This window comes from Typopeltis vanoorti, chromosome 4, assembly GCF_054136105.1.
Source record: "Typopeltis vanoorti isolate ZY-2024b chromosome 4, IOZ_Tvanoo_1.0, whole genome shotgun sequence".
NCBI classification, from domain to species: domain Eukaryota; kingdom Metazoa; phylum Arthropoda; class Arachnida; order Uropygi; family Thelyphonidae; genus Typopeltis; species Typopeltis vanoorti.
Genome location: NC_143552.1, coordinates 153,647,867 through 153,668,008, shown reverse-complemented (window position 1 = coordinate 153,668,008; position 20,142 = coordinate 153,647,867). Strand labels below are relative to the sequence as shown.

The window sequence follows — 20,142 nt, the reverse complement described above, 5'->3', positions numbered from 1 at the left end:
TCAAAGACGTGAGGAACATTTATCTGTTTTCTTTTGACTAGTGGTGAGTTAGTCGGTCTCATACGGAAGTAGGTTTTTTTTTCTCCCGAAACTTGGATTTTTCGTCCCCCCAGGTAAAGTCAGGTTAGTTTTCTAACGAGTGTAAGCTCGAATTTTATTTAACTCAGTTCTAATAATCTGGTGATTATTTGATTTTTTTTGTGTGTGATTTTTTTTCCCTGTCAACAGAGTGAGTAGAAAAGCTTGCTTTTACAGGAATACTTCAGGGCTGGAAAAGTCAGGAGTCCAGTTTTTCGCCTGTGCCTTTTGAGTTTATTGAAAACGTAACTGTTGTTCCAACAGTCACTCAGGTACGTTCGCTGGAACCATTTTATTTTAGACTTTTTTTTGGGGGGGGGGGATATTCATGGCCAGTAATGATTGTGAACTTCTCCGCGGGTAGTGTAAAATCCTTTATTTAGATCCCGAACAGACCACAGTTCATATTAGTAGTATTTCATATCAGACGTTCTGCATTGATTCACTTTTGAATTAGAACAACACAAAAAATTACCAATCCTTGATATTCTTGTTGAAGTAATCAATGAGGAAAAAAGGTTATCCTTTTCAGTATACAGAAAATCTACCACAGCAGGAAGATTTTTAAATGCCGCTTCACGCCACCATCCATTGCAAAAGATAGGCATAAGTAAAACTTTACGAGACAGGGCATACAATATATCAAGCACGTCAATTAAAAGGAATGAAGAACTGCACTACCTAAGACAGAACCTTGTACTTAAGGATTTTGAACCTAAGACAATCAGAAAGGGGTGCTTAAGGGTCAAAGCTGTATAACTGTATAACTGTAGAACCGACCAGGGCTTCTGACCTAATGTCCAATCCTCACCTTCTCGTGGTGCACCCTGTTGGGTATCTACTTTGATACTGAATGAACGAGGATGGGCTGGCAATTTGGGATTTAGCCGACCAAATTGTATTCTTATTGGCTTAAACCAATATAGAAAATGATGGTACAACATGACAAAATTTCATGCCGGCTAGGGCGTCGCCCGGTTAAACAAGGCCCCCGTTGCTTTCGCCAGGGAACCAGGGCGAACAGCGAAAAGTCTGCTACTGGAACAAATCTGAAAGCACACATCAACTCAACATCACCAGAGTTAAAGATCGGTATTACCAACATAAGAAGCCTGAATGGCAAAGACATGGAGCTAGCTGAGGAATTAGATAAGTATCAGATCGACATAATAGGGGTGGCTGAAACAAAAAAGACAAAAACTGGTGAGATCTTTCTGAGCAAAAAATACAAAATGTTATATTCAGGCAATGATAATCAAGGAAAAGAAGGAGTAGCCATAGTATTCAACACAAAATACGAGGCTAATCTTCTTGAATGGCAGGAAGTCTCAAGTAGAGTGATGTGGGCAAATATCAGAATGGAGAATTGGACAATGAGACTTATTTGTGTTTATGGTCCCACAGAAGGTTCTATTAAGGTAGAAGTGGAGGAATTTTTTGATGCTTTAGAAAAAGCAACTGACACAATGAAAAAGGAAAAGTTGGTCCTTGTTGGGGATCTAAATAGCAGATTGTCAGACATACAAAAATATTTTGGGAAAATTTGGAGAGAAGAGTAAAACCAATAATAATGGCAAATACCTGTTGGTTTTCTGCTCAGGTCATGGACTGGTTATTACTAACACCATGTTCCAACATAAAAATGTGCACAAATTCACATGGAGAGAAGAAGTAAGGAATAAGAAAAGTCTCATTAACTATGTTATTGTTGATAGTGATGTTTTCTCCCTGGTGTAGGACACCAGAGTGTACAGAGGATTTGAAATTGGAAGTGATCACTATTTAGTCTTGAGCAAGATAAAATTGAATTTCATATTGAAAAGAATAACATGTAAGAAAGTTTTAAAGCAATTAAAAGTTAAGCAGCTCTCAGATGTGAACTGTAGCCTAAAATACACAAAGATTATTGAAGAAAAAAATGAAAGAGTTTGAGAACAGGAACCAAACCTTGGAGATTCGGTGGCAAGCCTTGAAGAAAACCCTGATTGATTCAGAGAGATGATAAAGGTTACATGAAAACAGGAGAAAAAGATATCCTTGAAGTATGGAGTAATTACTTCGAAAAATTCATAATGAAACAAGCAGTAATAGCACAGTGGTAAAAAACACACAACAGGCATACAGTCAGGAATACATATCCATACTTGAAGTAGAAAAAGCCATCAAAGGCTTGAAATATGGAAAAGCAGCAGGAGTAGATGATATTCGACCAGAAATGCTGAAGTATGGTGGTATAAGAGTCTTACAGTGGCTGCACTGCATAGTTCAGAAAGCTTGGACAGAGGGACGAATTCCAGATGACTGCGGTAGAGCTCTCATAGTACCCATATATAAAAAGGGAAATAAAACTGAATGTGAGAATTACAGAGGTATTACCCTACTGAGTGTTCCTGGCAAGATCTATGCAAGCATACTTGAGAAACGGTTGAGAAGAATTGTGGAAGAAAAGCTTGGTGAAGAACAAGCTGGATTCAGGTCAAACAGAGGCTGTCAGGATCAGATCTTCACTTTACGACAAATAGTTGAGAAAGCATGGGAATATAACAAAGATCTGTATTTAAGTTTTATCGATCTGGAAAAGGCATATGACAAGGTACCAAGAGAGAAGCTATTCAAAACACTACAGTTATATGGTGTCAGTCGGACATATCAAGCAATACTTAGTCTTTATTTGAGTTGTAAGTCAACAGTTAGAATTGATAGAAGTACAGGAAGATGGTTTAATGTTAAATCTGGTGTCAAACAAGATGTACATTATCCCCTCTGTTATTATCTATATGGATCACATTATGAAGGAAAGTGGTATTAAACCTGATATCAAAATTGGAGATGTCAGCGCTTTGTTTTATGCAGACGATGTTATACTTCTAAATAAATCTGCTACAAGTCTGCAAGATTCCCTGATTAAATTGAATAATTGTTGTAGTAGATATGGTATGAAGGTCAGCATTAAAAAGACAAAGATAATGAAAATAGGCAGAAACATTGAAAATATCAACTGCATTGTGAATGGAGAACCTATAGAACAAGTAAAACATTTCAACTACTTAGGCACGATTCTTTGTGAAGTTGGTAAATTAAATATGGAAATAGACAACAGAATCAACAAAGCTGGTATGGTAGGCAGTCAACTGAATAAATTTGTATGGAATAAGAGAGAAATTAGTCGGAACCCTAAATTAGCTGTATAGAAGGTAGTGTTCAAGCCAGTTTTAACTTATGGACCTGAGAGCTGGGTCAGAAGTAAAACACTTGACCAAAGACTAGAGACCGCAGATATGAGAGTCCTGAGAAAGATTAGAGGCGTGAACAGATGGCATCAAGAGCAATATCATATTAAAAATGAGGATATTAGGAAAGAACTTGACATTGTCAGCATCCAGGAATGCATTAACAGAGCTAATCTCAGGTGGTATGGTCACTTAAAGAGAATGGGCGAGGAAAGATTAGCAAAAACAAGTGTTTCTCTGCCAGGTTGGCAGGAAAACGACCCAAAGGAAGACCAAGATACAGGTGGATTGATACGGTACAAAGTGCCTTAGACGATAGAAATATAAGATCTGATAATATTGGAGTCTTAACAAGTGACAGACTGATTTGGAGGAAAATTGTAGATAGGAAGTTAGTAATGATGTAAATTTTTCATGTAGTACTATCATATCCTGTACACCCCTTGAGGGTATATGTCAGGAATTTGATGATGATGATGATGATGATGACTTCGTGATATCGCGCGTACAACAAATCTTGTTGATTTTCATAAAAATAGCATCGAAATACCATTATATTTGAACCCTTTTGATGTCGACATTGATGACGTATCAAACCAACTACAGACGGAAGTTTTGGAATTATAACACAATGAAGCATTAAAGATCGCACTTTCGTTAGAAAATATCCAAAAATTTTATTGATGCTTACTAAAAAAATTTGAAGTATTAATCAGTTTCTCAAAGAAGATTATAGTCGCATTTGGAAGCGCATACATTTGCAAATAAGCATTTTCTGCCATGAGTTTTAGAAAAAATAAATTTTCTTCTCGACTGACCGCTGAGTATTTGCATGCTTAGATATTCGAATTTGCACCTCAGGTTATAAAGTGGATATAGATAATTTGGCTAAGGGAAAACAATCACAAACAATAAGCTAGAGCAGGGATCGGCAACCTTTTCAGATTCGCGGGCCGCCACATTCAACTTTTATTTTTAATAATCGGGCCGCAAGCGTTTAGCAAATTAAGCAGGGAGACATACTGTACATATTGTGATGCATCAACTATATTACTTTGTTTATGTGATAATTTTTCAATGAGTTTCATTTTCATGCTTGTTTCATATCTCGTACTTTAAATATTTCTGTGTTTTTTTTTAATTGATATAATAAAAATTGATAACTTGAGTATTTTTTCCACTCACTTTTTTCTCTTTATTAAACTCGTGCGGCCCGATTATTAAAAATAAAAGTTGAATGTGGCCCGCGAATTTGAAAAGGTTGCCGATTTCTGCTCTAGCTTATTGTTTGAAAAGCGGATATGCTAACCAGTCGGCCTGTTGAGTTTACCATGGAGCAAATAGTGCAGACTTCTCTGCTGAGCCAAAAGAGTTTATAAAAGCAAGTCTGCTTAATAGTTTTCATATTTATTATATAGCGATATACCAGTTGGATGGTAAGTTTTCTTTAGGATGGAGTCTAAGTGAAAAACTAATTATTATTATTATTATTACTTACTTACTTACTTTTATATTTACTGGTTCCACTGAGAATCCTTCATTCACTCCATTAATTCCACTCGTTTGTCAAAGCAGACTGCCCGCATGAGTTTCTGCGGGCGGTCTGTTTTAAGGGGGGGGGGGGACACTACCACTATAAGACCGACTCAAGAACCTTCAGTTAAAAATGAAAAAAAAAAATAAATAATAATATATATATATATATATATATATATATATATATATATATATATATATATATATATATATATATATATATATATATATATAATAAAAAAAAAGAAAAGAAAAACTGGAGTTTGGTTTCAGCGATTAACTACAAATTCATTTCTTCTTTTCAGTTATGTATGCTATTGGGGCTTGACACGGCAATCTAATTGCTTATGTAAGCGTGAAATTAGCGATGAGTTTTAAAACCAACACGGAAGTGAAAGTCGATGCAGATAGCGAGAAGCACAAGCAATTGAATGTTTCCGTGTTAATTTGCTTGAAAGATTACATTCGGCATTGTGTGGGATGACTCGACAAACTCTCTCACTCGCACACACACACGGAAGGCATTGCGTGCAATAAATTAAAGAATTCTTACCTGTAATAGTTCCGAAGTTTGCTAATGGCTTATTAATGAGTGTCTTGTTACGAACTATTTATTTCTTTAATAGAACTTTTCACTTCGTGATGAATTTTCATACTTCTCCTATGGATACGAAGTTATTTGCGATGTGTTAACGATTTTTTTTTTTTTTCCTAGTCAGTATTTAAAGCAAGAAACAATTTAGGAAACCACTTCCAACGTAATGGATGATCCAGCGTCACCTACATATTCTTCAATGCTTGACGCCTTTAATATTACTTCACTTTAGAAATTTTGAAATAAATAATAATTTATTCCCAAACGATAAATTCCCAATAAAAACACAAGTGGCGTAATAAATGTGAGTCACTCACTTTTTTCCCCTTTTTTAACAGATACATGAAATTCATAACGATTTCGAATTTGACCTACTATTGAATTCTTGTCAAAATTTATCAAAATCAATATGTGTGCAATTAATCAACTGAGATCATCAATATTTATCATCTTTAACGATCATTTATTTAAATTATTGGTTTAATTTAAAGTTTATATTTGAATTAATAAATAAACAATTTAATCATTGCATATTTAAATATAGAGTCCCCGTAGCCTCAGTTAGTAACGATTATATTGTTTGGTCGGAAATATCTGGGTTCGAATCCCGTCTCGGATGTAAGGATCCCTTTATAAGTGATTTTTAGGATTTTTAGTGATTCATAAGTGATTATAGGTAAGTTAGCTGATCTCACACGAATGCCCGGGGATTCTCCATTCGAAAATTTCGGGGTTTTTTTTTCATCCCGCAAAACAGCAGTCTTGACGTGAGGAGTTCCTCACGTCATGGACGATAGTATCACTTGTGAGTCTGTCCGACTCACAAGTGACACTGACGGGGGAAGGGCAGGACAGAAATGAGAAGTCATCTCTCATAAATCTTTATCTTCGCACCGAACAGCATTTAGTTTATGTTCTAGAAAATGCACATTTTCTCAAGATGGTCATTAACATTACAAGACAAGCGGGTTAGCCTCATATCGAACTTCATAATACCCTCAAATTTTTAGTACCTTTTAATACAATTTTGAACTACATGTTTCTTGGAATGTAGTTCCGCTTCCCCGTTATTACTACTGTACATCTTTTCACGTAGTTCAGATAACTGGATTCAGACACAAGAGGCTTCACGATCTCCACAATTAAGTGCATATTTCATCTTATTTTCTACATTATGATGTTTTTATTCTCTCTTCTCACCACTGAAATCGAATTAACTTTTTTCCAAGTGCTGACACGGTAATGATGATAAATCACTCTCTATTAAAATCTATTTAGTTTCCACACTGCGTCTTTGTCGTATTCTATTCACATATTAAACAGACACTTTTTTTTTTTTTCGTATTCTGAAAATTATTCAGCATACTTGACGCTATCTTCAGAGCGCCTTAGCCGTGTCTGTTGTACAATGTACAATGTCAGCTTTTCATACGTTCATCTAGGGCAGCGCTTCCCAAACTGTTGGCCGCGGCCCCCTTGGGGGCAGTAGGTTTTGTTGAGGGGGACCGTGAAATAATGAAAACAAATTTAAAATGCTTTAAGACTGAGTAGATTTTTTTATCTTTTTATTAACTTTTATTATTTCATTTTTGTTATTTTTTATATTTTAATGGAAAAATTCACACATTGGTGTTGGTTCACAAACTTTGCTTCCCGCGTATTTCGGCGCTTAATGAATATTAGTAAATATTGCTTATTCATATGTTTCATTTCAAGGCAGCGGTTAATTCTATTTACTTCGAATGCTATCCAGGGAAGCTCCAAATCTTCCTGTCCCTTTCATCACCCATTCTTAATCAGGGACTGTTGATATTGACTTTATATACATATCAAAACTCGTTTTATATTATCTCTCATCCGAGCTAATTTTCTGTTACTAATAAAAGTTTCGCATATACTTCACACATGAAAAAAAGCTTAAACGAGTTCATGTGGGGAGATAGTTAGTAATTTACTTGCAGTGGTAAACAACCCACCCTCCCTAACAGTCACTATACTGCAGAGGCAATAAAAACAAGTACTTTTATTATGCCAGTGAATAGGGTATGAGGAGTCTGCGTAATATATTTCTCAACAAATAGTGCAATTAGAGACAACTGGGATAAAAACACACTAATTAATGAATCACATGTCCCCTCATACAGAAACTATGCTGTCTAGACTGAAACAAAACCATATGTTGCATGGGCAAACACAGTATCTAACTAAAAACTATTGTTATTAATTAGATATGGGTGAGTTCGATTTCCCAAGGCAGCAATAAAATTCAACCGAACGTGTTAAAATTCGTAAAAGTGTTAAAACTAAGTAATATATATATATATAATGAATGTTATGGCAGTTTCACATATGGAATTCGGTTGAAGAGAGTTAGCCTTTCAACTCAATTGTCAGCTATGCTTTTATCTTTCGGTTGCGCGATCTTTTGTTAATACCACACCAATCATATGCACGTTTTAATAACCTGCCTTTGCTGTCTGTTTCGCGTTAGGCTTAATTACCGTAAAGGGAGAAAAGTCGCAAAAGAGAAAAATTTCCTGGTCCTGGGATCCCCTTATTCAGGTAATATTCACTAATTTCATGTTATCAGTCTGTGGTGTGCCAGTATCGGTAAGTGGTGATATTATTTGATCTATTCTACGTTAAAAAATTTAACCCTGAGATGGATAAGTGGATGATAAAAAATAAAAAAAAAAATCCAACAAACAATCAGAAGAAGCAGAAACAGACTCAAAAAAAGGAGACAGTATTTCATATTTTACGGAACAGCCCGCATCGTCTTCAGAACCAAACGGTAAGAAGCAAAAAATTTAATATATGCATTTGATTTTTGCAATATTCGCTGTGTATGTTTTGTATTGAATATAAATACAATAAATATTATAATAATATATCTCTCTATTACGATTGTTTTTCGAGGGGGCCGTGAAATAGTTTAATTTTTGCAAAGGGGGCCCTGACATCCAGAAGTTTGGGAAGCACTGGTCTGTACCGACTGAGATACGAAGGTTTGTTAAAAAAATTTTAAATAAATATTAAAAATCATATTTGCATATTATATGCTTATATTATAACTAAGTTTACAGAACAGCAACTAATTTTTATATTTGTATTATTTCACTAAGAAGGTGACTGGTGATGATGTCTCATAACAAAATGAAATTAAGATGGGTTTGAGTAGCTGGAGGTTAAAATAAATTAAGAAATTTAACTACATCGCTTTATTCGAACGAGTGCTCTAAAAAAATGCTTTTTATAAAAGCAATCGTGTTCAGCTATCATCTAACGCCTTTTATTCCTTTATACCAAGAGCCATCTCTTGCTACGTAACCCTAACAGGATATGTTAATGAAATAATGTAGTTGAAAGTTTGATGAAAGTTTATTTTTCACTTGGTCAGACTATAATAAATTTACTGGGGTAGAGTGGTACAACACCGGGCAACTCCTTGCAAAAGGTGGAGCAAGCTACTAACAGTTCTATCTCAGTATCTCCCATAATGCAAAACACATCTCCTTGCGGATATGTATAACATCATACATATCCGCAAGGAGATGTGTTGTGCATTATGGGAGATATACTGAGATAGGAGTGTTGGTAGCTTGCGCAAGGAGTTGCCCGGTGTTGTATCACTCTACCCCAGTCCTGAAGATACTTTCAGGCGCAAACTTTGTATGCACACACTTAGATAAAGGATTAAACTAAAAGAAATAATGTAGGTTATACGGTCGATTTTATTGAGTTTATCGGACGAAAAACCCATGTTTCCGGGCGAAAAGAATCCCCTTGTCCGTGCCAGAGATCGACTAACTCAGGTTAAAGAAAGGCTTATAAAAAGTCCTACGGTCGGCAACTAGACTTGAACTTCAACGTGCGTCCTCTGTTTAGCGCAGAGGATGCAAGCGCCACTCCCACGGAGCTTTTTTTAAAACAACTTTATTAACAACTGTTGCAATTATTTACATCGTAATGGATTATATATACAATATATATGTTACGGTTAAAGTGATAAATTCGGTTATTATTAATAATTACCGGTTAAAGTGAATAATTCTTAGAGGAGTCTGGTAAATGTAATTATTACATTTACAGTAGTGAGGCCTGCTATGACGTATGCTATAGAAACTGTAGCCCTGAGGAAAAATAACATCAGCAGGATGGAAGTAGCAGAGATGAGAATGCTTAGGTGGATGTGCGGTGTGACCAGAAAGGATCGTCTGAGAAATGACTATGTAAGGGGAACAGTGAAAGTTACGAACTTAGGAGCTAAGATACAGGAGGCAAGGTTGAGATGGTTTGGTCATGTGATAAGGAGAGAGGACGAATATGTGAGAAGAAGGGTCATGCAGATGGATTTTCAAGGAAGGAGGAAGCGTGGGCGGCCAAAGAAGAGGTAGAGGGAACTGGTAGAAGAGGACTTGAGGATGAAGAACTTGGATGTGGTGACAGCCCAAGACAGGAGATGTAGAGGAGACTCATCATCAACAGTGACCCCACTTAAGTGGGAGAAGCTACAGAAGAAGTCTGGTAAATGTAATAAAAACATGTTTATAGGTTTTATATATAGGTTTTCATTCTCAATAGAAATTATAACAGCTTAGGTTAGGTTAGTTTATAATGAAAAAAGTAAGGAAAGTACTTCTTTTGCACTCAATGAAATCAGAAATCATTATAAACTAACCTAACCTAACCTAGACTAACCTAACCAATAAAGGTTAGGTTAGTTTAGGTTAGGTTAGTTTATAATGAAAAATGTAAGGAAAGTATTTCTTTTATACTCAATGAAATCAAAAATCAGAAATCATTATAAATTAACCTAACATAACCTAAACTAAACTGGATGTCGCATGTCGAACCAGAGTGTAGTCGTAGTTTGTCGTGGGCAGATAAACGGGGATGACAACAAAAATTGTTGGGCAGATGAATGGTGATAATAGATAAATCAGAGAGGAACTGATCAGTGTTTTTCTCCATTGATGAGGAAAGAGGTACAGCAACGACGTTTATCTATTATCCCCATTCATCTGCCCACGACACCTTTTATTTGTTATCCCCATTTATCTTCCCGCAATCATTAAGCTCGGCCCAGAACAACGTTTATCTTTCATCCCCATTAATCTACCCACGAGAAACTACGACTACACTCTGGTTCGACATGCGACATCCAGGTTAGTTTAAAATGATTTCTGATTTCATTGAGTGTAAAAGAAGTACTTTCCTTATTTTTTTCATTATAAACTAACCTAACCAATAAAGGTTAGGTTAGTTTATAATGATTTACAACCGATAAAGGTGAGGTTAGTTTATAATAATTTCTGGTTTCTGATTTCATTGAGTGCAAAAGAAGTATTTTCCTTACTTTTTTCATTATAAACTAACCTCTAACCTAACCTAACCTAAGCGGTTAGAATTTCTCTTGAGAATGAAAACCTATATATAAAACCTATGAACATGTTTTTATTACATTTACCAGACTCCTCTAGGAATTATTCACTTTAACCGGTTAAAGTGATTAATTCTCGTAAATTATTCACTTTAACCGGTAATTATTAATAATAACTGGTTTTATCACTTTAACCATAACATATACATCGAAATAAGATTGTAATACTATAATTTCAATCGAAGTTTCATCTGTTCTATTACAATGTAGTTACACAGGCCTTACACCATATTTGTAATTTGATTAATATAAGAATGGTTCAACAGAACTCTCCTTTCTAGGACAATTAAAGAATTTGGGAAAGTCAGTAATGAGCGTTGAGTATTTGATTGAATTACCACTTAGTGAACGTCATGGGAAAAAATAGTAGTTGAAGCAAGTTATATATTATAATTCAAAGGACATGTCTGACTGAAATGCCGTGCTGAAATAAAAACATCCTGTTTCGTGCCAACCGAAAATACAGAAGTTGCACAAAGATATTACAAATCATCGAGAAAGAAGATTCGGGCAAAACTAGATTATATAATGTTAGGATAAAGGAGAACTTCTCTGTGCATTTATTACTGGTGTCATATGTAGGCGATTGCTATATTCACTGTTATAATATGGCACTGATTAAAAAAAAAAAAAAAGAGTCAATGTATCCGTGGAACCGATACTCGACTATACAGCAGTTGTGATGAGACAAACGTCAAATGTTTTCGGTGCAAGATCGCCTCTTTGATTCTGATTCATAATAGCCAAATTGTAGCCACATCTGTTCCCATTCGATTTGGGGCCATTATCGGTTTCAATGAATATCTTCGAAAGTTTCATGTATTTTCTTCTCTGCAGTGAGTATATTTCACCCACTGGGAATTCGCGATATCTGGATGATAGACGACAGCATCTTCAAACAGACGTCAAAGTTCCACCTAAGGATAACGCCCGTTGAATTTTTGTCTGTAGGGTTGCATATTAGCTGTTGTTTGTCCACCTGAAAGAACATCCTTCTTTGTCCTTGGGTGATTTTTATCGAATCGCCCATCCGCATTCTTTACTGGTAACCATTTTTAAAATAATCGGTGAAGTAAATGAATTCGATAATATGTAAATATTTTAATTATGGAAGTTAAAAAGGTTATTAGTAGTATATGTAGCTGATGTTTCAAAATTTTGAAACTGATTTTTATAGAAATAAATTTCATAATTACATTGAAAATGTTCATATTAGGATGCCATACCGTTTAAAAATAAAATGGGCTGCAAATAACCAATGCCGTTGAAAATCACCAGATTAATAACCGATCTCATAAATCACAACATTAAATATATGAATCTCAAATGCAGTTTAGGAAGTTTATTATTTGTTTTAAAATCGCATATTTCATCTGTAGGTGCTGCTAATGAAATAATTGTACATCTCCAGGCAACGGTATTCGAAAGTCGACTATATTATTATTACATGACACCTCCAGGGAGTCCATGGAGTCATCGAGGGACGGAGGGAGGGCACTTGCTCTACAACTCTCTGTCTCCATCACTAACTCCATCTACAACGAATCGCATCTACACCAACGCCATCTATCGTCGACCACCACTAGTATTTTCACAGACAGTCGCAAACATCCATGCCAACCGCGGGATTCGAACCCGCAGCCTTTTGATTGGAGAGCAGATACGCTAACCACTCGGCCAGTCAGGCTGGTATTATATATTTGCAAATATATACACACCAGGTAGTCCCTTCATTTCTTATTGCATTTCTATACACATTTCGGATATGTAAATACATGTTTTCATGTAGTATAGTTAACTGAGTTTTGATGAGAACTTCATGCTCGAAATTATTATTTTTAAAGTAAACAAGGTCTGATCCAGAAGTACAAAGACTGAGCTTAGAGATCAAATGTTGCATTTACAAAATCTGGGGATTGGTTCTCCCATTTAAAACCAAAAAAAAAAAAAAAAAAGGAGAAGAAAAAAAAGAAATAAAGAGTTCCTTTTACCATTGTGTACTTGTGTAACCAACATCTAGTAAATCTTCTGAACGAAGCTAACACTCGATTATCATTCTGGACATCCTTCAGCGATCAAAGCAGTCGAAAGTTCTTGCACTGCTGATTATTGTCATTACATGTATATTTTTGAAAATTATTTTCAGCGATTTTTAAAAAATTCCCGATTTTTAGATTATTAAAATGACCTTGCAACGTTGACCCAGAAGGATCGAAGCGATGCGCTGAGATGGACATGTCTAATAAGCATTAACTTGTCTAGTCATATCATTTCAAGCATCGAGCTGCTGGACAGTCTACTTAAACGTGTCTCATGCAGAAGTGGCAGGACACAGCAAATCTGCTGATGAATGATTGTAATTAACAGGCACAATACCCTGACTTCATAGCCTTGTTGTTTTATCTTTAATTCCATTCAAAACCAAAACGTGTTGTTAATTTAAAAAAAAAAAAAAAAAAGTCCGCTTCGAAACTTTCTGACTAGACTTCGTATACTGCAGTAGTGAAAAGCGTACATAAAAGTCGTTCTTTTATAAAACTAACATTCCTCTTGCTCTTGAGCCTGTGTCTGTAGGAACGCATTGATTGGCTTTGTGTGAAGGTTCTGCATGTCTAAAAATCAAGGACGTGCATGAATCTCCTTAGTACAATTTAGTATCGTGTTTAGCACGAAGTAAATGTATCTAGCTACATCTGTAGATCACTTTTCCCCCATTTTTTATAAATTAAAACTTATCTCATGTTACTTCAATTCTATGTCGTAAAAAATAAAAATAAAAACAGACTGAATTGTCTCAGATAATCTCAGTCTGAGGTTGTCTGAGGCCATTCTTTATTAATATTTATTTTCAAAAGTTTCGGTTTCATTTTTTTCAAAACAATGATATTTTTTAATTAATAATAAACATATGAAAAAGTTGAAATCCAAAGGAAAAAAAAGAGAAAAAAAAAGTGCTGACTTACCGATATTTTTCTGATACTGGAATCCAATAACGGCCAACGCCACTGCCATAGCAGCAAACATGAGTACGGAAATAAGAGTAATACCACAGAGGGTACGTTCCAAACGAGACCTTCTGTTCCACCAGGGAGGATTCCTATATAAAGACGAACAAACAAAAAAACACTAAATTGCGTACTCCACTTGATAAGATGCACTAATAAAAGTTCCAGCAGGTGCAAAGCACCGGTTTCTAAAAGAATTTAATTATAACAGATTGTCACGTGTGCCATTTTGTTCAATACAAGAGTACATGCTGTAGAATTAATTTGCTCATTTAATGATAAAATAGGCGTGTGTAACGATCATGCTATAATTATCGAGGTATTGACAATCAATCAGGCGGTAATGGTTGTGAGAGGGCGCTGTGATCGACTACGATAAAACCATTCGATATACAGTATAAGGTTATACTGCATATATAAATGATTTGGGATATTTGTTTGAGCTACAGGATTTCAACCTTTTGTGGGTGAAATTCACGTATAAAAAAGTAATGGAGAATTTACAGTGGCCCTAAAATTAGGCTTAATTGTCATAGTTAATCAAATTAATTCATTCATTTTCTGTTATAAATGTTTCCCTTATGCTAATTATACCTTAAAACATTGGCTAATTGTATTAAAATAACATTACTACTTTTAATTAATACGAAATCGACTTAATATTTTAGTGTTACCATTTACATTAATCTCACATAAGTTACCACTGGTTTCCATTGTCATCCCGCGATGATGGGCCAGCGTAGCTATGTTTACGTGACATCCTATATGAAGGTGCAATGAGATTGGCCAAGACAAACGCTTTAAAAGAAAATGACGTCAAGGTGACCTCTTATGAAGAACAGATCGATCAGATAAAATAATGTAGCGTCATGAAAAATACTGAAGTTTTTCTTGCAATGATATAATCAAGAATTATTCTCAATCACAAACTGAATTACGTACGATATACGAGTGTATTTTTACTCCAGCTTGTAAATACAAGCTGGAGTAAAAAAACTAAAGATTCAGCTACAGTTTGTTTGCTTGTTTATTACAGTATTTCCCGGCATGCTATGGTGATTATACGCTAGTGGTTTAGCTAGAAAATTCCATTTTTAACATAATAATTTTAAAAAATAAAATAAAAAAATTTCTGTCTCATGTTAACTTACTTGAAATATCTCCCCTGGCATTCGTGTCTGTATCCCTCCCCAGACCCCAAGATGCACTTACGTCAATATTCCTGTCATTGTCTTGAAAGGTTAAAAAATGGAGGGAGAGAGACTTGTAAAAATCACTTTCTCTTTTATTCGTATAAAACGTAGTTGCAATTAAACCATTGGACATTTTTTTTACTATTTTATTGAACATCTTTATTATGTAAGGTACAAATTTATTTTGTCATTAACATTTGCCTATCTTTTTTTTTTTTTTTTTGACATTGCATTGTCGAATTTCTTTTCTTTCTCGTTTTAGCTGTATTGAAATTAGTTGGATAAACAGTCTCTCTCTCTCTCTTGTTCTTTCTTTCTTTTTTTGTTCGTCCTTTATACATCTTCTTTCAGGCGTAAAAATAGTGTTGTAGGACAGGTGGATTACTGTGTCCAGGTGTCTACAAAGAAGGGAGGGGAGTGACCTTCGTGAGGATATGCGTTGGATTGTTTGTAGTTACGGCCGAAGCAATCATGTTCGAGGCCAATGTGTTTATGTCTGTGTAATTGCGTGTGTTCTTCTGACCGGTTTGCTTGTTTTGAGAGATGAAAATCCCCAGTTTCCTGGAGGAAAAATGCTGCTACTACCTCCGTATGCGACAGATTAACGCCGAAGAAAAGCATTTGCTCCTTTGAGAAGTTCCTTGGATTAAAATCGCTATGTTGCGAAAACATCAAAAGAGTGAACATTTCTTCGTTCAGCTTTGTTGTTAGTCGTTTTTAACTAATGAGCATCATTTAAGAAAATCATGTGATCACCAAGCGTATGCTTTTATCACACATTTTTCCGTTCTTGAGTAATGCCACATTGCCAATGCTAAATTGCATGGAAATCAAACATTTTGTGTCTAACTTCGTTCGTGAGACAATAGATCATTGATTAGATCAGTAGACCAATAGATCATCAACAACAACAACGATAATAATAATAATAATTATTATTATTATTATTATTACTACTACTACTACTACTAAACCATGTGCAACGACGGCATCAGCGATGAGAATTGGGCTTAACGACAGCAGATGAAACTAAGGTCAGTATATCATATCTATTGAGTGTGTTTTCTGGCTGGTTAATCTGTTTTGAGGAATAAAAAATCTCCACCTCTGTATGAGTTTGGCTAACTCACTAAAGATTAGTCAGCCGGAGTTAAGGGTTCGTCTTAGTATAGCGCGCACTTCGTATTGAAAAGTTGAACTGTGGAGCGAAAACAGCAAGGATGAAGATGTGGCATTCAGATTTTTTTTTTTTTCTTGCAAGTTTCAGTACTCAGAAGTCAATCTCCTGCACCTTTTATTTCTTCCTAAAAACGAAGCATCATTCCATAAATAGAAAATTTTCATCAGTGAAAGGCAAGGTAAATGCGACAGAGGATGAAACAAAATACTAATAATAATACCCTATGAAATTGCTTTAATTGACTTTTATCAAAAAAAAAAAAAAAAAAAAGAATTCGAAGAAAAGTAAAAAAAAAAAAAAAAAGGTTACCTTGACTGATCCATATTCTTAAGACACTCCACGGTTTGATTATTAAAATTATTGACTCAATATGAATCCAAGGCTATTAATCCCTGAGTATCCAAATTATTATGAACGCTTATACGAAAAGTTGAAAAATATATGATCGAAATATAATTTTGAGGAGTTCTCCGAAAACTCAAAATTATATTCATTCCCAGATCTCTTGAACAAGAGAAGACACAGAGCTCAACGAGAATTACAACACCGGACATCTTTAATCACCTGTTTTTCTGGATTCATATCGGTATGTAAGCGCTGTTGATATGCGTGTCTTCTTTCATAGTAGCAGAGATCAAGTTTGTTCGAAGTACATTTTGTGGATGCTTACAAATAAACTTCACTGTAAAATGCCAAGCTTGTGTCTGTTACAAAAGAAGTTTTATACTGCCTTCTGCCTCGTGTCTCACATAAAGCGTGATTACAATAGATCGATTAGAGAACGCCTGGATCGACTCGCAACATGTTTACCCACTAGTTGCATCAGTACATTACTGTTATACGTTGCTACAACAACAACAAAAAAAAGGGGGGGGGTAAAAAGAAAGAAGTCAAGGACGGTAAATTTCTTTTCATGAAGAATCCTGAATAAGGGTAGGGGATTTCCCCTTCTGAGGTGTGTGAATACTCTCTGAGACCTTGAAGATTCGATGAAGTACAAAAGGAAATCAAAAATAACGTATCAATAACTTAATAGAAATGTTACTTGGTGCACTGTACGTGATAAAAGTACCCAAAAATGACACCAAATCAGTTACATTAGCAATTAGACTTTAAGTTCAAGGAATAAGTTAAACAGAGGAGCTCAAAATAGAGATGCAGTTTATTATAGAGTGGAGCAGTTTATTATAGACAGAAATGGCAAGTGCATAATCACAATTAAAATTTTATTGAAAAATTATAGATTACGTATCTTTCTTAATCAAAAAACAAACATGTCTTACATTGAAAAAACTTGTTACATAAGAAAATTTAAAGGAGTTGCAAACACGCTTAGAATTCCAACGCAATGCAATAAAAAACCAAGGCCTAATTCTACATCAAGTTTGGTCAGCGTTGATAAAAAGTATGCCCAAGTCAGACCTCGGACAATGTGAACGTGAATAACAGGACGTGACAGCATCCAACATTGTTCAAACTTAGCATTGCACTGAATCTGCATTCGGATATTTAATTTAAGGGACAGTTAGATGGCCACACTGCATAGGATGAACTATTTGGAGTAATTTCTCATTTCTTGTGTTTAAACTTTTAGTTACCTTTGACCCCTGAAGATGTAAGTCAAATTACTTACGAAACTTGTCGGTTTTATTATTATTATTATTATTATTGTTATTTATCTTAATAAACATGTGGTCCAATTACTGGAATCTTTCTTATGAACTGCTAAACCACAGAAACTTACGCCTACAACTTTTTTTTTTTTTTTCTAAAAGGAGGTCTCCCAGACTTGTGTTGTTTAATTTATTAATTAAACACTTTTGGAAAACGCAATGGAAACACAATGAATAAACTTAAAATTAAGATGAGATCAGATGCATTAAGTGATATGTTTTAAAAGTTCATTTCTCTCCCTGCGATATGGTTGGAGGAAAGTATTTTCTACTGGCTCAATTTTCATTTTTTTTTTTTTCTTTGATGAAAAATATATAATTTTTGGATTATTCGTCCGAAGATCGAGTCAACGATCTTTGAATGATTGCAGCTTTATTAAAGATATTTAGAAAGATATTACACGTTGCAAACACTGCAATTTCCTGTCTGAAAAGTCTCAAGCTTGATGATGATACGTTCTTTTGCACGAGCTACGGGAAAGAAAAATATTTATCTTGAATAAAAGAAAAAAAAATGAAACCTTTACACAATATCCCATATATCTTCGGTTTTAGCAAAAATTTGTTATTTGATAAAATTAAGTGAGAAGAGCTGCTACAATTCTTTCAAGGTGTCCCCCCCCCTAGGAATTACCATACGCCAAACTTTTAGTAATGAATTACTGCTCTACGGGCCACTCTATCGAGTATTGCTCTGTTAACTTTTTACCATTGATATGTCCAGAGGCTGGCGTCATAACATCTTATCTTACGGAGAAAAAAAGAAGAGAGAAAAAAAAAAAAAAAAGAATGCCAACACTTGTGACAGAATACGTTTGCAACAATTTTTCATTTTGTCAGATAGCCACATTCTCATATCGTATAAAGGGGGAAAAAAAAAGAATTCTAAAATCAGTCAAGTCGTAAAATGAATCTTAATAACTAAATTTATCATATTTATTCTTTAAACACTCAAGATTTCACATATAATTATTCAACTTTTTTAATGATTTGATTAAAAGATAATACTCACTCTCCGAAGATAATCACCCATACGTATTTTGTGTGATGTTCAATTGCCGAACATCAACACTATCCTTTTTTTTTTTTTTTTGATCATATTCATGACTGTAATCCATGTGTGTTCACGAGGCAGGTTTGCCTGTTCTGGGTGACGGAAAACACGAGTTACCGGGTGAAAAGAACTCCCTACTTCCGTATGAGACCAGCTAACTCACCTTTAGTCGAAAGAGACCAGATAAAGTTCCTCACGTCACTGACGGGAATCGAATCCAGGTGTTTCCTGACCAAAAGGCGTCGTCTATACTGACTGAGCTGTAGAGGCTCTTATATCCCCCCCCTATAAATATACTCTTATTAGAGGGATCCAATCCCTCTCGCTAAATCCCGTCCCACCAGCATCAGCTCTTCGTGCATCCGGTTGATCGACTGCATTCGTAGGTGGTGAAAAATGTGGGCAATAAAGGTGTTTAAATAACGAATATACTTAAAAAGTGGTGTGATAACTGCAGAAAATGAGCTTAAAAATCTAAAACTGAAAAAACAAGGACTGAAGATAAAAGCCTTTCGAGTCACGTATTTAAAGTTGCGTGATACCAAAGAAACTCGGAGGAAATATGGAACATATGCAATATGTCATTATTTTTAAACATTACAGATTTCTTAGCATAAATTGTAGTTTCCCTACTTCACGAGGAGAAGGGAGGTGTCTGTGCTAAGTTGAAATATTTGAATTACAGCTCAAGCGACTGAGGTGTGAGATCAGTCTCCTGCTTCCTAAATGGGTGTGTTCTTCGGCAGGTTTGGATATGTTTCGGGATGAAGAGCTTCTACCTGAAGGTGGTGAACTCGAGTTGAAAAACCATTATTATGGTTTCTGAGGGCCTAGTTAGTGGATTTCGAATTCATGTTTTTCCACACTAAAGATAAATGTTGCGAATACGGTGTGTGTGTGTGTGTGTGTGTGTGTGTGTGTGTGTGTGTGTGTGTGTGTGTGTGTGTGTGTGTGTGTGTGTGTGTGTGTGTGTGTGTGTGTGTGTGTGTGTGTGTGTGTGTGTCCCTTTTAAAACGAGTGCTTTCAGTAGAAGCTTGAGTCATTGCCAGAAGTTGCCTCAGTATGCACTACATTGCAGGACCTTTAGAAATGATGTTTAAGTTCCATATAATTTCAGTAATTATGTTGTTCTTTACACAACCATTTGCTTCAAGA

General features: G+C 35.2%; 1 protein-coding gene across 4 annotated transcripts in view; it reads right to left on the bottom strand.

The window, feature by feature from the left end:
* Window positions 1-20,142, bottom strand: part of Nep2 (M13 family metallopeptidase neprilysin 2) — a 355,508-nt gene that overhangs the window by 273,479 nt on the left and 61,887 nt on the right. For all 4 annotated transcript variants that reach the window (XM_090391525.1, XM_090391528.1, XM_090391526.1 and 1 more), the window contains exon 2: window positions 13,846-13,979. In XM_090391525.1, the coding sequence (XP_090247651.1) occupies window positions 13,846-13,979 (134 nt within the window). The remainder of the gene's footprint in view (window positions 1-13,845; window positions 13,980-20,142) is intronic.